At 21.7% G+C, this 23751-nt stretch overlaps 5 protein-coding genes and 1 non-coding gene across 6 annotated transcripts; 3 read left to right on the top strand and 3 right to left on the bottom strand.

Annotated features, from left to right (window-relative positions):
- Window positions 1–388: 388 nt before the first annotated feature.
- PY17X_1409500 (protein phosphatase PPM6, putative) lies at window positions 389–2776 on the bottom strand (the record flags this gene model as incomplete). Its single annotated transcript, XM_022957434.1, has 3 exons — window positions 389–415; window positions 617–672; window positions 883–2776. 3 exons carry the CDS (start codon window positions 2774–2776, stop codon window positions 389–391), a joined length of 1977 nt encoding a protein of 658 aa, XP_022812828.1.
- A 4116-nt stretch (window positions 2777–6892) lies between these two features.
- On the bottom strand, window positions 6893–8032 carry PY17X_1409300 (60S ribosomal protein L24, putative; the record flags this gene model as incomplete). The annotated part of the gene is made up of 3 exons (XM_022957433.1): window positions 6893–7054; window positions 7576–7725; window positions 7853–8032. 3 exons carry the CDS (start codon window positions 8030–8032, stop codon window positions 6893–6895), a joined length of 492 nt encoding a protein of 163 aa, XP_022812827.1.
- PY17X_1409400 lies at window positions 7172–7429 on the bottom strand. The gene has a single exon (XR_004618873.1). It is a non-coding gene; the product is annotated as an uncharacterized ncRNA (non-coding RNA).
- Window positions 8033–10516: 2484 nt separating the features above from the next.
- PY17X_1409200 (conserved protein, unknown function) lies at window positions 10517–11602 on the top strand (the record flags this gene model as incomplete). The annotated part of the gene is made up of 1 exon (XM_724457.1): window positions 10517–11602. The coding sequence occupies one exon, from the start codon at window positions 10517–10519 to the stop codon at window positions 11600–11602; it is 1086 nt and encodes a 361-aa protein (XP_729550.1).
- Window positions 11603–14691: 3089 nt separating this feature from the next.
- Window positions 14692–18975, top strand: PY17X_1409100 (uncharacterized protein; the record flags this gene model as incomplete). The annotated part of the gene is made up of 1 exon (XM_723066.2): window positions 14692–18975. The coding sequence occupies one exon, from the start codon at window positions 14692–14694 to the stop codon at window positions 18973–18975; it is 4284 nt and encodes a 1427-aa protein (XP_728159.2).
- Window positions 18976–20826: 1851 nt separating this feature from the next.
- PY17X_1409000 (tyrosine recombinase, putative) lies at window positions 20827–23517 on the top strand (the record flags this gene model as incomplete). The annotated part of the gene is made up of 13 exons (XM_719450.2): window positions 20827–21232; window positions 21359–21449; window positions 21544–21607; window positions 21691–21749; window positions 21865–21925; window positions 22012–22125; window positions 22242–22302; window positions 22397–22547; window positions 22695–22789; window positions 22922–22958; window positions 23081–23140; window positions 23233–23293; window positions 23419–23517. The coding sequence occupies 13 exons, from the start codon at window positions 20827–20829 to the stop codon at window positions 23515–23517; spliced, it is 1359 nt and encodes a 452-aa protein (XP_724543.2).
- Window positions 23518–23751: the final 234 nt, after the last annotated feature.

Here is a 23751-nt window from a genome sequence, read left to right as displayed (position 1 = left end):
TTCCCTGTTTTTCTCTTTTTTCACACATATTTTTCCCTGTTTTTTCTCTTTTTTCACACATAATTTTCCCTGTTTTCGTTTTTTTACTTTTTCATTTTTTCATTTAAATTTGTTTATTGTTCGATTTGCACAATTACGCAAAAAACTTTACAATTGTTTACTTAACAACTTATCAAACATAGGTAAAAATATTTATTATAGTAATAACTATACGATTATTATTAGCATGTTTTCATTTTTTACTGTTTTTTAAATTTATTAAATCATAAAAGAATTAAAAATAAAATCAAACAAAGAAAATTTCAAAATTCTTGTTAAAAAAAAATTATGAATAAAAAATAACAAGAATTAGATTAATCATCAATACTTCAACATACAAAAAAATAAGTTAGAAATATAGAATAGCAAGGGTCATCTAAAAAGGAAAAAAAAAAATATATTAATGATATAGTTTTGCACATAAAAATGTGTGAAAATATATTGGGTGCATAATTTAGAGAAAAGCAACATCATGATTGACGAAAAACAAGTACATCCAAAGATACAAATGAGAAGGTTTAGAATGTAAGCACAACACACACATAAGATATATTTATTTTTTTATTAGCTATGTTACATCGTCGACGGTATCAATTCGTTCCCATCTTCTCCATGACTCTTTAATTATTTCTTCTGCAAAAAAAGAAAAAAGAAAAAAGAAAAAATATAATAATTTATTATAAGGGGTGAAAATATAATATGTATGAAGAAGCCAAGTTGGCACCATGTGATGTTCACGAATAAGCGTAATAATGAGATATTGTGATAATATGTGGACACATTCAACAAATTAATTAGATAAATGTAAGTTATAGATAATGGTTGATGTTTTGAGAGACATACCCATGGCAACATGGACTTTTTTCTTTCGTTTTCTCGAAACCATTTGGACACATTCCTCACTACTTATAAATTCCCATATGCCATCAGTAGCAACAATAATAAATTTATCTTCATCTGATTTATCGAAAATTTTAATAGTAGGTTCACAAGTGACACCAATAAATGAAGAGGTAATATCCCCTATAGCTCTACTCATAGCTAAACCAGGATACATTTCATTTTTTACAAAAACTCTATATGATACATCCCCTTGTAATTTTTTAACTTCACCACCAAATGCTTGAATTCTATCTTTTTCTAATTTTAAAGAAGGTTTATGATCTTCTGTTATATTATATGCCCTATATGTATTAGTTTTCGCATCGTGTTTGCCCATAACAGCTCTACTATCACCTGTATGAGCAGAGTATATTTTTTTTGTTAAAAAATTATATAAAATAATAGTGCATGTTGTTCCACTTAAATTATAATCAATAAAATTAATATTGATAGGATTTATATTATTATTTATACAATATGAATAATTAACTAAATAACAATTTATCATATAAAATATTGTTTTCATTGTGCGCACAGGGTTTTCAAATATTCGTTCGATATTATATGAAAATATTAATGGAAGAACAACATGAGAAAAATTACTTATATCATGCCCTGATGGACCATGACCATCAAATACCATAATTAAGATCCATTCGTTTGTTTGAATTATTGTAAAATCATCTTGATTGGGGCAATCTAGTTTTCTTCCTTTTTTACATGCTACCGATATTTCTGCATCACATGAATATGATGGGGACTTATAAAAAAATGTATTTTTATCTTGAAATGGTTTCATATTTTTTTGATAAAAACAATATGCCCCCATAACAACAAATGTGATTTTGATATCTGGTATATTTTGATCATATAGTACTTCTGTAATATCTCTATATGTCGATTCATTTCTATCAACAGATTCTACGATTTTTGAAAATGAGCATTTTTCTTTTTTTATTTTTAATTCATATTTAAAATTTTTCTTTCCACTTTTTTCGTCTTTTTCATTATTTACATTTTCTAAATTCGTTTTATATTTTTTTTTTAATTTATTACATTTATTTTTTATATATTTTTTTAATAATGTAAAATCATTTTTTAAAAAATTATCGATGATTTCTTTTGGAAAAGTTGGAAATTTTATAACATCATGATTAATATTTAATGGATTTTTTAATTCATATCTTTCTCTTTTATTTCGATCTAACATATCAACTATATTATTAGCATTAAAATAAAGAAAGAGACTAAATAAAAAAGTAACAATAATATCAGTATCTCGTATATCACTTAATAACATATTGCTATATTTTATGTTCAAAACATTTTGTTTTGGTTTTTTTTTTGGAACATTTGGACTAATTATAGTTGTTATATTTGTGGGGGTTACATTTTTGTCACATAATTGATTTTGTTTATTCATCTCACAATTACAAGATATGGAATCACTGTAGGTTTGTGAATTTATAGATTTACATGATTGCTTATTTTTATCATTTTCGGTATTGTTATTATCATTGGTGCCTTTTTCGTTAAGCTCATTTTCACTATTATTATTATTATCATGTTGAACAGAATTTTCAATTTCATTATTTTCATAACTAAGAGGAATATTTCCTTTTGTATTATGATTACATTCTTGGTCGTCTGAATTATTTATATCATTACTAGTCGTTATTCCATTACTATTATTAACATTAGTGTTGTTATTTATTTTATTTTTTCGAATTTTCTTTTTATATGGATCACTACTATCTGAGTCGTACGCATCTTCAAGATATAAATCCAAATTTGTAAATGTATTTTTTTTTTTTTTTAATTTTGAATAATTTATAAATGCCATACAATTACCCATAATTGTTAGATATTCTGAAAATGCAACGGAGTAGAAAAGGGGTATAAACAAACACGTGTGAATACATATGCATATACATATATGTATTATTTATTTATTTATGTTTGATGGAATTATACTATACGAAATTAAATTAAAAAAGATAAAAATATTTTGTTTATAGAACACAAACGATGAATGTGAATATCAAGATTTCCTGAATTATTATATATAATAAAATATCAATAAAAAAGGATAGAAAATGCTTTATTTATGGTATAGTAAATAAGTAATAATTAAGCATATAAATAATAAAATCGAAGAAAAAATGTAATGCTTTATATATTTACAAAAAATTGATAGTAATAAATAAAATGTTTATATTTAAAATATATAACTAATTTGTGAATTCCCAAAGGAAGTGTAAATAATATAGTGTATATATTACAAGCTATCAATGATTGGTAATAAAGACAATAACAATATAAAAAAAATACAAATAAAAAATCATAAAATTTGATTTAAAAGCTAAAATGCAATAGAATAAAAATAAAGTATATAAAGAATAAGGTAAGATAAAATACAGAATTAATCACCACAAAATGAAGTATGGATTTACTTGTATTTAATTAAACTTTATATAAATAACTAAGGTATATTTTTATTTATTTTAAATAGTACTTCATAAAATAAATAATAAAAATGCAATGATATTCAATTAAAGGCAAACACCTAATATAATTTATAACGTATATTTTACAAAATTTATCACCACGAAAAGTGAAACTAAATAAAAAAAAAAAAAAAAATAACATATACGTCAAAAGAAACGGGATTATACTTTAGAACATATATGTCTATCTGTATATATATACATATATATGTATATATATATATATATATTTCATAAACTATATAAAAATAAATATTTGGTCTTAAGACTTATACATAGTTAGATTAAGCTAATTACAGTAGAGCAACTTAACTACACGGCATATTAATCACATTTAAAACAAATTCATATATAACACAAAATTATTCACGCACACACATATATAATATGTATAAATATTTTATAAAATTAATAAACAATTATAATTTTATAATATTTCATAAAATTTTAATAAAAACGATTTTAAAAATTGCTCTATAATTTTAACATATACTAAAAATACATCATAAATGAGTATTTGGGTTTATTAATACCATATTTTTTTATTTTTCCCCCTTTTATTTAAGGAAAATTTAAAAAATGTATCAGTTGCAAATATATAAACTTCATTATACATTCGTAATGACGAAAAAAAAAAAACAAATAAATGAATATATAAATAAATATATATTTCATATAGATTATCAATTTCATTTATAATTTTAACTAGCATGCTGTACATGAAATTAAGAAAAAAAAATATACAGTCATATACTGAAAAAGTGTGTTAAATGAAGATAATTTTTAAAGGCATAAAAATTAATGGAAAATTTTCAAAACGTAAAATGTGCAATTATGTTTACATAGGTCCTTTCCCAATCAAAAATGAAGAGGGAAGTTTATAATAAATTAATAGTTACATCGTGTACCTTAAACGAATGCTTCATTCAACTAAAAAAAATTATATATATAAAATAAACATGAATATAGGTATTTTCATGCAATTTCGTAATTATCATAATAGGACGAGTAATATGTATAATATTTAAGTACATAAATATCCAAAAATGTTATATACACTCACAATATGCATGTTTACTACTATTATGTTGAAAAAAAGTAATAGTTTTATGATTTATATAAATTATGCAAAAAAAAAAAAAAAAAAATAATAATAAATAGATTTAAAACCATTTAACAAAGATCATAGACAAAACATGAAATAAAATAAATAAAAACATTTGTTTTGTATATGCGTTTACGAGGCCCATTACTTATTTGTACAAATATTGTAACAGACTTTATATGTCCTATAAAACTTCTATATATAGTTTATCACGTCAAAAAAAATAAAGTATAAATTTTTTTTTATTTCATAAATTAAAAAAGCGGAAAACGATTACATGATTTATGTATAAATAAATATATTTATGTATATTACATGAAATTATAACTTTAAAAACTTAATTATAATGTGTGAAATGTTTTACTATTTTTCTTTTTTTTTTTTTTATTTTCATTTTTGGAGTATTTGTTTTTTTTATATAATGAAATAGAATTATTATGGAAAAAATATAAAAATTATAATATTATAATAATAGCTGTAAATTAAAAAAAAAAATATATATAATAATTTATAATGCGCAATAAAATGAGTTACATATATATTTTTCTAAGTTATTGCTATATATGTAATGCATGCTCGAATATATATTAATATATATAATATATGCGTAAAATTGCCAATATTCATAATTATTATTAAAAATAAACTAAATTACGCAAAAAATAAAAAGAACCCATAACTCTGGAATATAAATACATAATTTTCCAACATTACCTAATATTTTTTTAATATAAGATTTAAAATAATTATGGATATGGATATAAAATAGGAAAATAGTAATTTATGTGTTATAAGTAACATATTTACATAACTCAAAAATTTATCTTTATTTACAAAGTATAAAATATAATAAAATAATATATATAATTATATAAAAATTAATATTTATGGTAGTAAAAAATAATAATAGTTAAAAAATTAAAAAAGTATCATATGTATATAATAAATTTATCTTTAACTAAATATATGTTCATTAAACATCATGTATTTACTCTTAATATCCTTTGGATCCCATACTTTTATTTATATGTATGCAAAACATATCTCTACATACAGGTATTCTTAAATGTATATGAAAACATATACATGAAAGTTTTATTTGTATATAATTTTTCGTATTGTATCATTTTATCAAAAAACGAATTCATTGTATAGAAACAAAATAATAAATAACCAAATAACTGGAAACTATATAAAACCCAAGCTTTTTAATACAATTATAACTATTAAATTATATCGATATATTTAAAGTATTAATTCTCTGAAGATGAAAAAAATAATTTCAAAAAATTGAAATAAGCAATGTACCTATATAATTTAATAAATGATTTATACGCGTCTTTATATGTTTTCTATTAACGGGTTCTATTATTATTCTGCATGCATATGTATATATGTTTCTACTGCATGCATTTCTTAATATATTTAATGTTATTTGATCTACATTTTGGGAAATTATTGGAATATGATGGATAATAAAGATTTGTATAATGACAATAAATATTACGCTTTAATTATATCCATAAATGTATATATATGTATATTTAAATACAAATTATACCTTTTCGTCGTTAAATCCATTTTCTATAAAAAAAACTGTATAATTATTAGAATGAATATACTTCAAGGTATTTATTAAAGGTAAAGGTTCCTTGTACGTTTCAATCAATATGAAATTCGGAGTATATAGAGAAAATATATTTTTTAATAAAAATATGCTATAATATAGTTGTACATTAATAATATGTAAATATAAGCATATAAATAAAGGTTATAAACAAATATATATTTTTAAATTTCCTCATATGAATAGGAACATATTAACTTAATAATAATACAATATACTTATCAAATTTATTATCTATATATGTACAAAGCTATTACTTTTTAAAAGACACTTTAGATTGATTAATGCTTAAGCAATATTGTAAATATATTTGAATTATCTTAATTTTACTTTTTTTACTTTTGTATTTTTAATATTATAGCACAAGTTGAATAGATACATATATTTAATCCAAACACGACATATATTTTTTTTTATGAATAACACATAGTTATTTGCAATAACAACAATGCTAATTTTTGATGTTAAAGTTTTGTGTTCTTAAAAATATATATAATATGTTGTAATTTAAAATGTTTATCAACTTAAATTTATGAGCATATATACATGTTATCAAAATACAATTGATAAATAAAGATAAAAAAAAGGAAAATAAATTTAGAGTGTAAATAGTAATATATATAATAAAAAACATATTATATCTATATATGGACATACAACATCTTTAACCACTTTTATATTATATCACAACAGATACATAATAGACGTCTTCTTACTATGCATAAAAATAACTTATTTTTTCATCATTTTATGCATTTTGCTTTTGGCTAAATTCATTAATTTATTACCCTTAGTAAATTCTTTTTTTTGTTGAGCTGGTGCTACACTTTTTTTTTTATCATCTTTACCTTTTTTTTTATCTTCTTTTTCTTTTCCTGCAAAACGTGCTTTATTCTATAACACGTAAAACAAAAAAAATAATAAATATGTGATGAAAATGATAAAATGGAGTATATTTTTATAAATGCATTAACAAACAATTCATTGATGTATATATATATTAGTATTGAATAAATATTTTTATAGGGCTCTATAATTTGGTAGCTTCCCTCATTATTCAAAATGAAAAAAGAAGAAATGAAGCTAAAATATTTTGTATATGCATAAACAATTATCATTTAAAATAAAAAAACAAATAAAACATTTGTCATTATTTAAAAACGATAATGTATATGTATATATATAAACAGAAGCCTTCTTTGCTTTTCGAAGTTTTACTACGTGAGAATATGTTTTTATGTCAATATTATCACGACTCTTAAACTTCAACGAGAATATATAACAAAAGGCACTAATTCTTTATCGTATTTATTTATTATTATTGTTTTGTTAATATTGCAATATTATCGTCATTGTATGGTTATTTTATTTGCATATTATATATGTTTTTGTTCATTCTCTTTTTTAAAACTTACTTTAGCTTCAATACTTTGTACGTAGGCTTTTCTGTTTCTTATATCTTCAACACTTAAACCACAAACAGCTTTTTGCACTTTAATAGTTTTCTTATATCGTCTTCTTTGTGTGGCTTCGACTTTTGTTTTTTTGTTATTTCTTCTCCAAGTCTATAAAAAAAAAAAAATAAGTAAAGATATTATGTTATGTGTCTTAATTCAAGAGTAAAATATGATATGAGCATGAAATATAATTGTATATTGACTTTTTCATATATTTCTTATTTTTTGTAATAACCTGTGTCCATCTCAACTTAGCGGCTTTCTTTTTTTGTAAAGCAAGTGAAGCGAATTTTGAAGATAAATAGAAATATACTTTACCATCCTTAGCAATATATTTTTGTCCTCTACCAGGATATATCCTGTATTCACTGAAGGAGCAAGCTTCTGTTTTTACTGTTGTTTTGATTGATGACATTTTGTTTTCCTTTTTTTAAACCTGAGAATGTAATAACAAAATGTGAAACATGACAAATAAGTATGGATAGGAATAGCGGTATATATCAAGGTTTTCACAATAGCAAAAATAAAAGAAAAATATACAATATATTATGGCATCATTTTTTAATATATATTTATAAATATGCATCATATATATCACCACTGCTATTATATCTATATATTGTGCTTTAAAGTAATATCAAAACTATATCAATTTTGTATTTTTAAAATATCTTTTATGTTTATATATTTAAAATTATATAATATATTTTTCCTATAAAATATATAGCATTTACTAAAAATTTTATAGTGGCATAAACTTTTTAAAGGTGTAATATATTTTTTCAGTAATATATTTTCCTCCTTTTTTTTGATTTTTTATATTTACTAATATGATATATATGTTTTATTATATACAGTGAAGTTTTATGCCTTTCTCAAAAAACATTAAAATGTATATACAATAGCATAATATAAATTGGCCATAAATATATTTTATATTTTTTTTGATTATCCAAAAAAGCATAATAAATATATATTAGTTTATATATTATAACATTTATTATATTATTACCTTAATGGTGGTTTTCTTGTTTTTTAGGCTTTTTCCGTATATGAGAATTGTTTATAAAATTATTTACCAATGGAATTCTTAAAAAAATTAATTTTCCTTATTCCTTTTTTTTTATATATTTTTTTTCTTATTCTTTATTTAATTTTTTTTTTTCATTATATATAATATTATATATGTAATTTTTTATTATTAATTTGCAGCGTTTTTTTCATTACATTTTCTTATTCTATTGTTAATAAACAATTTTATCGTAAAGCATACACTTATTTTTTAAGTATGTATATATATATGACGATATATTTAATACAATATAGGGATTTGAAGAGGTACCACCTGCAGAAAATATAATATTATATATGCATTTAGGGTTACGAAATTTTTTATATATTAGCAATTATTTTATGCGGCAACGTTTTTTATGGAAATATATTAATAAAAAAAATATATATTAATAATATATAGGAAATATACTTTTAAAATTCGTAATTCATTCCCCTATATGATTTGTTCTTATATAATTATAGTTAAATATAATAAATAAATTAAAATTAAAAAAAAACTGAAAATACTAGAAATATGTTTAATTTTTTTATTTTCTTTTAATATTTAATATTATTATTTTTTGTATTATTACTATCTATATAATATGATACAAGGCGATTTTGTTTTTGAATATGCATCCCCTGAAATATATTTCACTTTGATCCCTAATTTTTTGTCCCACAAAAATTAGCAAAATATATTTTCCTGGGTGGTAATAATTTAAATATATAATAATTATTAATGGAAATTTATACTTATTTATAAAAAAAAATTACAATAATATTTATACAATTTTGTATAATTCATAATTTTAGCATAATAAATTACATAATTTTTTTAAAAATAGGTTTTTTAAATGTTTTCGGTTTATTACTTCCATAAACAAAAAGTAACAATCTTTTGTGTGTGTTGTGTTGGAACATGTATATATAAAGAGGATTTTTCTTTTTTTATTATTTAAAAAGTTTTTTATGATATAACTATAAATTTTGGCAATATTATTATTAGCATGTAGTATATATATGTACCTTTTATATAATTATTTATGACAACTCAAGGTTGTAGAGTCCCTATTTTTTATAGATGTAAATATATATCATTTGTTATTATTATTGCAATGTAAGAACGTGTAGACATATATTAATATCAATATTATTGATTTATGGGTCTGGATTGATTTGTTAATCTTAAAGATATGTATATAAAAATTATAAAATGCTTTATATATATTTTTTGGTTCTTATATATACTTAATATATCAAATTAACTAGGATAATATCTATAATTAAATTTTCAACCGTTTAATAATATAAGGTACGTATTTTTATAAAAACACTGTTTAATCCTTACAATTTTTTCAAATAAAAAACAAAAATAGGTATTCCTGTCGTACCGCATTTATATAATATGTAGAAGGCATATAAGTTGCTAAGTTATGAATATATATGGATATAGAAATATAAATATCCAGTAAAAAATATACAGAATTTTTTCTTTATGAATTTCCATATTTATATTTTTTTATTTTTAATTTATTTATATTTTTTTAATATTTTTTTTAATATAAAAATTTATAAATTTAGTAAAGCTTTTATAATTATCATTTAATTTTTATTTTATTCCTACAATTCGGATGCATATATTTAAGTTTAATTCATTTAGTTTAATTTAATTAAATTATTATCTTTTATACAATTGTTATGACATCTTTCATGTGTATCTTGTGAGAAAAAGAGAAAAGCGGAGAAAATATTGGGTTATTTGTTTCTCTATTTCTCTCTTTATATATATATATATATATACATATAAATATACTCAGAAGAGGAAAATATAACATTTTTAATAATGGATTTTTTTTCGTGGAAGGAAGATGAAATCAAACCAGATGAGAAATTAATTAAGGAATTAAATGAGGGTTTGATTAAACATGAGGATGTAATAAGCATATCAAATTTATTGAAAGACTTTCGTATCTTAAAATTTGACAATTTAAATTATCACTCAGACAAATGCATATTAGCAAGAGAATATGCAATTATATACATGTCGACATATAAAAAGCATATCGATATGTTAAAAGACGATAATATACAAATGATAATAAAAACAATAAAAAGAACAATATTAAGTGTCAAAAATATAATAAGCAATGTGACAGAACAAATATTAAAATGCTTTAATATGATAAGAAATTTATATAACGATATATTAAAATTAAATAATATATATTTATTTGATTATTGTTTATTTTCAATAATTAATGATGTATTAGGAATATTAAATGATGAACAGATATATCAATCAAAAGCATCAATATGGGGGGTTTCATCTTTTTTAGCATTAATAATTTCAAATTATAAAAAGGCATATTTTATATATAAAGGAATAATGTCTTATAAATGTATTTATACAATCCCTTTATTTATAAATGATATAGATGGAATAATGAAAGAAAAAAAAATTTCACAAGACGAATTATATAATATTATCCTTAGAGAAAATGATGAAAACATTTGTTCAAATTATTCAAGAATTGAGGCTTTTGTTAAATTACATTTATCACTTTTTATAATTCTAAATGATACTAGAGAAGTATGGAGTTATATATCAGAAATGTTAAATAGCGCTTTTAGACGAAAGACATATATATATTTTTGTTTAATATATTCAGCACTTGATGTTTCTTCATATTATTGTAAAGTTACTTTTGGTCCTTTTTTTGATAATTTAATGATATTACTAAAAAATAAATTAATGCCAATTTTAGAAGAAGAATTAAAAAAAAACCCACCTCCAGCTAACTTCGAAAAAATTGTAGATTATTATGTAAAAAAACTACATGTTGAATATTTAAATGATAATCAAAGTTTTCCATTCCCTGAGGAAATAGTTGTTATACCTGACGAAAAGCTGTTATATATGGGGTTATAATTGTTTTTAGTTCTAAAGGGACACCCAATAGTTATAGAAAGGGATATATTATTCCATTTAAATAGCTGAGGGAGTTATATTACCCACACCATTGTTTCATTTATTACGTATTTCATTAGGGAATGCTTTATCGTTTATTTTACTATACATTTTTCTATGCATTATTTATTTATTTTTTTTTTGTTTTTTGTATACATTAATCTTTGCAAAAATTGACTCATTATGATTAAATAAATTTATTCATTTATATGAAGTATTTATAGGCATGCCAAAAAATGCATATTAGTGAAATTTATTTTCCTCTTTTCCAATTTTTGAACTTTTTCTTTTAATTTTTTAGTACAAAAATAAGGACACAATATTTTTTTTTTAAATAATACATATATTATACGCATATTTATAAGATTATATGTAAAGAAATGTTTGGTATAAATTAGGAATTACCCTTACACAGATATATATATTACATAATATTTGGGGATTTAGTGGATAAAATTTTTATTTCCTACTTATTTGCTATTTTACGCACTTACAAGTTATATAAATTAATATTTACTTGTTTGTTAAAAAAAAAGTACACTAAAAAAAAAAATAAAAATATCGTGTACTAAATAAAACATTTTTACAATAACTACCAATATACATTCTATTTCATAAAAAAGGCGACGTTGATTTTTTGGGAAATTATCTTTTAAGGGGTTTTCACAATATTTACAATTATATTGTAATTTTATTTTTTATAATTTCTTTCCAAACAGATATTACAAAATGTGTACAGTAAATGGAAAATGGAAATAGGAAAGAAAAATTAACATAATTTTGGTGATCTACATATAATTTTATTTTCTTTCTTTTGTCACATGCATAAATATGTGGAAAAAAACATTCTAGGATATTTTTCAAAATATTTCTATACAATAATATATTACTGTTATATATTTGATTTATTTGCCAATTTATAGTTTTTTTTCCTGAGAGGAACTAAAAAAATAGGCTTTATTTTATTTACTGTACTTATTTTAGTTAAAAATAAAAACATTATTAAATTCCAAAAATTAATATCCGATTTAAATATTTTTTAATAAAATTATTCCTAAATTAGTGATTTATTTGATGTATGTACGTGTAAATTTTTATTTTTTAATTTTATTTGAAAGAAATTATTTTTCGCATAAGGGGACGTACAAAAAAAATATATATATTTGAGTAAAGAGAATTGTTTTGATAACATATTCGTAAAAAGTAAAAGCCATTTTTATTTTTTTATTTATATGTTATTTTTCGTTTCTTTCTTTCTGTTTTTTTATTTTTAAATATTAAATGTAAATTGTTTTAAGTCCATACGTCATGTATAATATGTTTATATAATTATTATGCATTTATGAAGAATATTATAATGAATAATAATGTGATATATATTTTTTATTTTTTTTCAAGCTTCATATAGAAGGAAAAACATATTTATGATAAATAGTTTAATTTTTCAATATAATTATATTTTTCATGTAATGAATTTTTATTTGAAAAACAGTAGTGTACGTATTTTCGGTTTTTTAACTTGAGGAACAAACAATATTCTTAAGAATAGAATATATATAAGGGGTATATTTTCACTCATTTTATTATATAATATTAATTTTATTTTTTTTTCACACATACCTCTAACTTAAAAGATTTTAAATGTTATAAGTTACGCGTATTGTGCTTTGTTTACATATATTCATATTGTGTTTATTTTATTTTTATATATTTATTTATTTTTTTGTTAATCATAATATTATATATATATACATATATATATTATATGCATATGCTTATTTTTATTGAAATTTACATTTATATATCTACAACTATTTAGTAAGCGTTAATTTGAATGTTGTATTAGTTTTATATATTATTCATAGTAGTATTATATATATCATTATACATTTTCTATATGTATCCACATTATAAAAAGTAGTACATGCTATATACAATTCAAAATGGGAATATAAAATGACTTTTTTTTCTTTTTTTGTTTTTCATCATGCTAAAAGTAAAATATTATTAATTTTATCGTTGCATATAGAATATTCTCTGTTATTTATATTTTTAATATATATTTATTATCTGTCTTTTGTATTATTTCATACTTTAAAGTTTTATAATAACATATATGCTTTTATTGATTAATGCATATTAATAAAAAAAAAAAATATATATATATATATATATTAAATAAATAGAAGTGCAATAATACACACAGGAACATGTGAATTCAGTTAACTGTTTATTTCATAGTTTAAAAAAATATTTATAAAAAAAATGTAATAATAAATATATCTATATACAATGTGTAAAGTATACAACGTTTTAATGTTATAGGAGAATACTAAAAAACAAATTGTTCTATTTGTTTTTTTTATTTACCATAATTTTAGAACAAGTAATATGAAGTTTTATATATCTATCAGTATGTACTTATATATTGATTTATTTATAAATATTTAATTTCGTTTTATTACGTCACTTTTTTGATATGTAAGCAAATACATTTAACACATTTTTGTTTGGTTTACATTATTTTGTTTATTATTATTTTTTTAATTTAATTATTTATATATTATTTTTTTAAAGGCATATGGCCCTGATATATATAGGGACAAAATAATTAAAGCTAATAAAATATTTACGCATATATGTATTAATTTTTTATATGATAATTAAGGTATTCTTAAATTCCAAAATATGCTTATTGTAGTTAATGATTTTAATCGTATCTTATTATTATCATTTATTATTTATATTTTTTGATGTTTTGTTAATAACTTTTATCATTATATTTTTCCTGATTTATTAATAATTTTTTTTCTGCATACATTTTTAATTTTTTTTTTCTATCTTAATACATATTAATACGTAATTACGTAAATATATATATGTATATATATATATATATATATGGATGTGTATGTATTTATATGCGCATGTATATGCATGTTTTTAAGGCTTTTTTTAAGATGTAATTAGAATAATGTTATCTTATATATATTGTATTTAATATTTAATATTTATTATTTTGTTTATATTTATATTTTTTTAAAATCAAAATGTATATGAAAAAAGACTCATATAAGCATTATTACAAGAACGTACATAAGTATTCAAACAACACGGGGAAATCAAAGAAACTATTTAGTGCTCAGAGAATTAAGAATTTAGCTAAAGATAAAAAATTATTAGATGATGCTTTATTAGATTGTTATGGACGATTCATAGCATTGCTTCCAGAATTTTTATTAAAAGACCATGTGCATTTATATTTTCAAATTCAAGAAGCTTATTGGTGGTATGATGATATGTGGCAAGACAAATATCCTGATAAATTACCAAAATTAAGTTTAAAGACATTTGGCTATTTAATATGTGATGATTGCCCGATATTAAAAAAATATGTACCTCCTTCAGCTCATGAAAAATTTTCATTAAATTGGAGACGATATTGTAGAACTATACCTTTAAGAGGAGCAATTTTGTTGAACCACAATTTAAAGAAATGCTTATTAGTAAAAGGGTGGAGTACAGATAACTGGTCTTTTCCCAAGGGTAAAATTGATGAGCTTGAAGAAGATTCTGTTTGTGCTTGTAGAGAAATTTATGAAGAAATCGGAATAGATATATTTCCATATATAGATGAGCAGGTGTACATAGAAACACATATTGAAGACCAACCAATTAAATTATTTATAATACCTGGTGTAAAGGAAGACACACAATTTCAACCCAAAACAAGAAAAGAAATAGGAGCGATTCGATGGTTTGAAATCGAAAAAATAGAAAAATTTTTCTTTTATAAAAATTATAAAGGAAAAGGATATAATTTATTATTTGATAATAAAAAAGAACGTATTAATGCTTCAGTGGTTTGCCCTTTTATACCAAACTTAATAAAATGGATAGGAATATTAAAAAAATGTATAAATGGAAAATCTTTGGATGAAAATGCATATGTATCAAGTAGTATATTGTCATATAGGTATCAAATAACTGGAATTGATGCAAATATTATTAAAAGTCTTCAAAAGGTCGACGCAGATTCAACTGAAATGATAAAAACCGCTTTACCTAAAAGTGATGATGAAGATTTTGATGGGTATTATGATAATTCTGAATATGTAACAAAAGATGCGAAAATGATGGAATATAATAACAAAGAGCAAATCGAATTATCAGGAAAAAATGAAAACAATTATAATGAAATAAATGATTTATTAAACACATACATGAAAAGTAAGGATAGCAATCGAAATATAGAAAAAAAAGGAGGAAATAATATTTTATATATGAATGGGGGAAAAACTGTTCAAAGCAATTCGCATCGTAATGATATACATAATGAGGCTGTTAATCATACTATTTCCAATGAAAATAATAACGAAAAAAAAGAAACCTTTCCAATTTTATTAGAAAAAAAAAGTATAGGGAATTTAAAAATATATGAGCATGTAGAAAGCTATAGTGATGAATCAATCGATTTTTTAAAAAAGGGAGATAATGTGAAAGATCATCTAAAAGTTGTACATTCTTCGACGGCTATGAATGATATGCTAAAATTTTTAGAAAATGATGAACAGGAAGATAGTTGTAATGATGGTAATAAGAGTGAGATACCCAAAACTTATAATAATAGAAATATATCCAATACAAATAACACTGATGAGACTGATGAGAACTACAGTAATAACAGTAATAAAATTAATGAGAATAAAATGAGCATTAACAAAAATAACGGTGAAAAAAAATTAATTAAAGATGGGAGTAAGGTACTTGGTATAGGAAACAATAATTATCGTGATAAGATGATAGTAACGAATAATGATTGCAAAAGTACTTTAGTAAAATATATTAACAAAGATGCAAAAGGTATGGATTATAATAAAAAAAAAAAAATAAGTATTAGTAGTAATGGAAGCATTAATAATAATAAAGGGAACTATGAAAATTCTAGGAATAACCGAAATGTTAAGAACGGTAGAAATAATAAGCATAATAATATATATGGATATAATTTAAATAATAATAATAATAATAACAATAATAATAATTATAACTATTATTATAATAATACGAAGGAATATAATACGGCTATGAAAGGTGGCGATTTGGATTATTACGATCGAAAATACCGATATAATTTTAATAAAATAAAAACGGGTCATTTATCAGCTTTACGATTGAAAGAAGTAGGTTTAAGAAGTTTTGATGATCAAGATATAGATAAGAGGAAAAAATTGCATTTACATATATATGGAAATAAAAAAAAATTATATAAAACAAATAAAGATTTATATAGGTATAATCAAAAAAGCATGAAAAATGGGTACAAATCATTAGATGATGAATCAGTTCATTATATGCCAATAAAACATAAAACAAAAGATGCTTGTAATGATAAAACTTTTGGTTACAATCATTCAAATGGTTGGAGTCCCGAGGATATGTTTAAATTAAATGAAGAAAAATTCGGTGTCCATTCGACTTATAACATAGATAAATATACTACTCCATTAATTTATAATGAAGAATGTGCATCACAAGTTAATAAAATTGCGATGCAAAAAATAAATTTTAATCAGAAACTAAAGTTGGGTAAAAATGGGAACGATAATGGAAATAAACTAATTACAATAGCCAAAGCTAATAATATAAAACCTACTAGCACTATTAATAATCATACTAACGACCGAGAAACCATTAAGGAGGGAACGAATAGAAAGGGTGCCATGGCGAACCGGGACGAGCATAAGCATTCATTAAGTAATGGAAATGATACATATGGAATTTTGTCTAAAAAGACTTTGAATATCGAACCTGCTTTTAGCAGCAGCAATAATAATAATAATGGTAACAGTAATAATAATAGTAGTAGTAATAAAAATTGGAATAATAATGGTAACAGTAATAATAGTAGTAGTAGTAATAAAAATTGGAATAATAATGGTAACAGTAATAATAACAATAATAATAATAATAGTAGTAGTAGTAATAAAAATTGGAATAATAATGGTACTGAAGGTAAGGAAGTAGGATCCCTAAATAATGGTTACTATAAAAATGAGATAAAAAGAGAAGATACTGGCAAGAACATACTTAATAGTAATGTATCAATTTTAAAAGACAGTTGTGAAAATAGTTATTATCAAAATAAGAATGAAAAAAATAGTATGTATAATTCTAAAATTGATAAGTTGGAATCGTCTTATAATAGCAATGGTGATATTTTAAAAAGTCTTAAGCAAAAAAATGAAAAATATAATGTGACCCCTGATAATACAGATGCAGATATGGAAAATACGAGAAGCGCTAATGAATTACTCAGAGAACAATTTATTCAAAAAATTAGAAAAGAAAAAGCTGGAATATTAAATAGAATGAGTTCTTTATATATGAAAAATGATGTAATGGGAACAGTTGGTAGCGAAATGAATAACAATAAGAGGGAATTAGTCAAGGCTATTATAAATAATTATTATAAAGAAAAGGGGCTAATAGAAGGTAAAGAAATTAGAGAGAAAGGGAAACCAGAAAATTCTGTAGATGCTCGAGTAAATTCAGAAAGCACAGAAGATATAGCAGAAAGGAGATACAAATTGAAACAAATTTTGAATGGAGGAATGAAAAATATGGATTTAGAAAACGATACTATGAATAAAATAATAAATAAGAATATAATTAATAAAATAAATCACCATGAAATGAATAAAGGTATTAATAATATTGGAAGTAATATGAAAATTGGGGATATGATGACTCCTAATAAAACCACAATAAATAATGATGAAAATATAAAAATATTAAATAGAAAAAATATGAATATACCCAATATAAATAATTATAAAGAAAAAATAAAAGAAAAAGTAAATTCTCAAAATGTAGAATGTGTAAAGGAGAAACTAGAAAATGGATTTTTAAAGAATAATAATTCAGGTAAATTTTTATTAGACTTAATTAAAGGAACTAACAAAAAGAAAATGACGGATGAAAATGTTTTCGATTCGATTAATAACTATAATAAGAAATGTATGCCAGAAAATATCAAAATTTTAAGCGAACAAGATATATTAAGTAAATACTACAATAGGGAAAATACTAAGGATAATATAAATAATAATGTTGATGCTGTGAATTATGCTATTAATAAAGTTGGTTGGCAAAGGAATGCTAAAGATGAACAAATAAGGAATAAAAAACATGACGATATTGAATTTGTATCTAAAAGCAATAATAGTAAAAACACACACACTTCTTCTATTAATACAAATCATAATTTTAATGAAATGGCTATGATTGAAAAGCTATCGAAGCATTTAAACAGTTATAATCCTTACGAATGATCCGATATTAACTCTCAACTGTCTATGGATATGCATATATCACGGATACGAGAATTAACACTTTATTCCTGAGAAGTTCGAATTTTGTACGAAGTCTTTGTTGCTAATAACAACGATACCTTATATATATTATACTTAGTATTTCAACAAAAGTATAGTTATATAATTTTATATTATATTTGCATTTTTATTTTAATAAATGCAATTATTTTCAGTCGCAGTAATTTATATTTAATTAACCTTTTTATATTTTATTTCCACTTGCCCATATTAATATTTTAAGCATATATTATACACATGTGTATGAATGTATTTACATACACATATATGCATATATTTGCCTATATATATGGGTGGAAATAAAAATATATATCCATTTATAGATAAGTTACATATATGGGAAAATCTATATATGTATTTAATTTATTGTGTATATAAATATACATAAATAAATTTACTATATTATCTATATTATTTATATGGGTCACATTTCGCTGTATTTTATTATTACCTTATCGCAATATTTATATATTAATAATAATATTGTTTTTTTTCTTTTATTTTATAATTATATGCAGAAACATATATATAATTATTGTATTTTGTTATAACATAATTATATATTATAAATTCACCATTGAATGTTTATATTTATTTAAAAGCTTTAATTTTTTTTAATGAATATTTGTATTTGTGTTTTGTGTTGTCAATAAATTAATAAAAGCAAATAATATAAAATAACTGGACACAAAACAAAATTATAGTAAAATTAGCATTAAATAAATCACTAGAGTGATAAAAATAACTTTTTTAATTAATGAATTTTCATTTTAATGTAATTAATACATGCTTACGATTTTATAAATCTAATTATTTTATTGTTTTGCCATATAGCTACTTCACTAATCATATGGACATGCTTTTATAATTTAGTTATATCTAAGAGAATATTGTTTTTTATAAGAACATGATATTCAAGAGTTTCCAACATAAAATATATTATTATGTGTGTGAAGTCCTTCACTGTTATCCATATCTATTTTTTTAAGCTATCAAAATAAATAATAAAAAAGCAAATAACTACAAATATTAATTCCATTTCAAAAGTAAAATACATAAAAATAATCTGATATCATGAATACTTCAATATTAAAAATGAAAAATAAGGTAAATATGGTGCTAAAAAATGTGTAAGGAAATGATTAGTCTATTTATAAGATTTTTTTTGCGAATAAAAAAGGGTGATATATAAATAAAGAAAATATTTGACAAAAATTGATTATATAAACTATTTTCACAAAATAAAATATATAAATTTCCAATTGCCACATTTTATTCATAATTTAGGTTTATACAAATTGTTGATATGTATATATATATATATATATATATATATATAATAATTATAATTTATTAATTTTTATCTATTTAGTATTATATGTATTATTTACTTTTCTTTTTTGGAGATTATTAATATACGTGAAATAAAATGAGATCGTTCACAAAAGTAATGGATTGATAGTCGTTTTAGAAATATATAATAAAAAACACAAATAAATAAATGAGATAATGTTGTGAAATAAATTTTTAGGATATTTCATTACATTTTAATTTATACCAAGAAGGATTAATACCTTATCTCTAATTGATAGAATGCAACAATAATAATATACACCAATTTTCGAAAAAATGTTATGCTTTTCATGTGAAATATAAATAGGGATAAAATATATTTATTATTTTCCCTTTTTGTTTATTGATATTGGATGGGAAAAATAAAGGGCATAATAAATAACAGTAATATAAGTAGTTGTAATTAGCACAATATTAATAACACCAGCAAATGAAATGATGAAGGTAGTGGAAGTTATTTTATTTATTTTTTTTGTTAATCATCTGATAAGTGTTAAGAGTTTTATTGCCAATACAAATCATATATTTGATATAATTAATTTCAAAAATGATAATAATTTAATAAGTGGGAAAAGAAAATATTTTAAAAATAAGAATGTGTCTATAAAAAAAAATATAATATTTTTAAAGGATTATGAAAAAGCAGAAAATGATGATATTGATGACATTGGTGATGACATTGATGATGATATAGATACCGAAAATACCAGTTCGAGTGGTTCTAGCGAGCATGAAAAAACTATTAAAAAAAACAAAATTAAGAATGTGGGGAAAAAAAAGAAAAAGAGAAAAAAAGTTAGTAATGTATTAAAGTGTAAATCATGTACTAAACCCCTAAAGCCCAGTAAGAATATATGCGTTATAATAGTGAACTCAATCTTAACAATTCACAATAGTGTATATGTTCATATATTAAAAATATTTTATTAGTTAAAATTAAATTTGGACATTTATTTATTTCCAACATTAGGAGCCAAGTTTTGTGTTCATTGTGGTTCGAATGTTTCGGTTGAAAAAATTAAACTGAAGAAATATATAGAAGATATTTATTTGCCACTAAGGTATGCTACACATATATATATATACTCGTAAATTATTGTGATATATTTAATATTCTTAATATGGTGTTTCGACAATTTGTTCATTTTTTAACAGAAAAGAGGAAGTCAGTGCAAACACATATCGCGTTGAAAGAGGATTTTGGAATGATATATTACCAGTAATATAAAAAATGGTACATTATTATTTTTTGATATTTTTATTCGATAATTTTATTCACATTTATTTTTCTTTTTTGTAAAGAAATTGGGGAAATACGAGCTTCATGAATTAGGATCAAATAATTGGGAAAGTTTTTTAAAGTAATATTTTATAACGAAAAATATGAAATTCACTGAACTCGGTTCATTGTGATTTATATGTGTGCGCACATATATACATATATATATTTACATATATTTATATATTTTTTTATAGGTACTTAAAATCAAAGAATTGCTCTCCAAGGACGATGGCCCTATATCAATCTACATACCAGGTAAGTTTGTCTTTTTGTTTTTACAAAATTTGATTTTCGTATTCATCATATATTTACAACATTTTTATATTGTTTATTTTTTGAAGCAATCATTAAAATATGCTCTGTATAGGGATTATTTAAAAAGTGTACATAATTTTCGTAAAATAAAAAAAAGTACTATTCCCAGAAGAAAAACCATTCCTTTATCACCAAAAGAGGTACCAATATATTTTCTTTAGTATAATATTTACACAAAAATATTATCACCAAATGTGTATGTGCATTATTTGACTATATACTTTATGTTGACATCGTTTAATTTTGTGCACTTCAGATTGAGTTATTGCTAAAGAGCAGTGGAGATATGCATAGAGCTATATTTGCCACAAGTATAGGTATCGGATATAAATTATTTTCTATGCATAATATGTATATATCAAATAATATGCATTGCTGTATTTAATACATTAACTTTTTAAAATAAATTAGGCATAGGGTTACGTCCTTCTGAAGTATTAAGAATTCTATGGGAAGACATAAATTTTGAAAAGAAGGAAATATTTATTAAAGGAGAAAAAACAAAATATAGTAACACTGCTATACCTTTGACAAATTTTGCTTACAATGAGTTGATAAAATGGTATTTCTTCATTTACACATAATTCGATTTTAATTGGAAATATAATTTTCATGTTATATGAGTTATGGATACTGCCTCTTTATATATTATTGGGTACACCATTTATGTTACATATATATAATATATTTTTATTTTAAAATGCAATAGGTGGGAAATAGAAAAAAAGCCATCAAAAGGATTATGTTTTTATCAGGAAACTATCAATAATAAATTTAATTATACAAACACGAAAACTCCATTAAGTACTTAATTATATTTTTTTCAAATGCATTTTAAGATTTAATAATTTGGGAACATAAAAAAATTACATATTTTTGTTCCCAAACTAATATACTCTATACATAATACTTCATATATTAACTTATTTTTAATAGAGACGTTTAAAACAGCATTAAAGGGAGCTGCTAAAAGGTACAATGATTTTTACATGCATATAAGAAATTGAGGGAAATGACGAAATTTTATATAGAGCTATATATATTTACTATACAATATTTATAAAAAATATGATTACATGAAATTTTATTATACAGAGCTGGAATTGAAATTAGCGAAGATGGAAAGAAACGAAGAATATTTCCTTACTTGCTAAGGTAAAAATATATAAATAATTTTCTTATTATCTTTATATTGGGTTGTGGGTATTATTTTTAAATAATTATAATAAATATATAAATATTTTTAGGCATTCCTTTGCAACCATTGCTGCAACATCTAACCCACCAGTCCCATTACCTGTAGCACAAGTAATTTTCCCTTTATATATATATTACTTAAACATTTACAAATATATTATAGTTGATAACAAAAAACATAAAAAAAAGTGTGTACTTATGACTATAATGCATAATGTTCAATTATTTTTTTATAGGCAATTATGAGACATTCCTCATCAAAAATGTTATTAGATACATACACAAAAGCAGGTAATAACATAATTAGGGATGGACTAGATAATTTTAAAATATAAGGCGAATATTATAGACAGCCATATATATATTATTGTTAATTGAGGCGGCCCAATCATATGCCTCTTCGGTATATCAAACATTGGATATGCGCTTTCAGTATAAATTAAAATAAAATTATATTCGTTATATAAGTGTGCACATATATATGTGAAAAAATCATTATAATTTTTTTGTTATTATTTTTGAAAATGTTCATATATACTTTTTTTTTCGTTATTTTGTTTTTTGTGTTT

The sequence above is a fragment of the Plasmodium yoelii genome (assembly GCF_900002385.2).
Source record: "Plasmodium yoelii strain 17X genome assembly, chromosome: 14".
Taxonomy (NCBI): domain Eukaryota; phylum Apicomplexa; class Aconoidasida; order Haemosporida; family Plasmodiidae; genus Plasmodium; species Plasmodium yoelii.
This window is presented reverse-complemented; position numbering and strand designations above follow the sequence as displayed.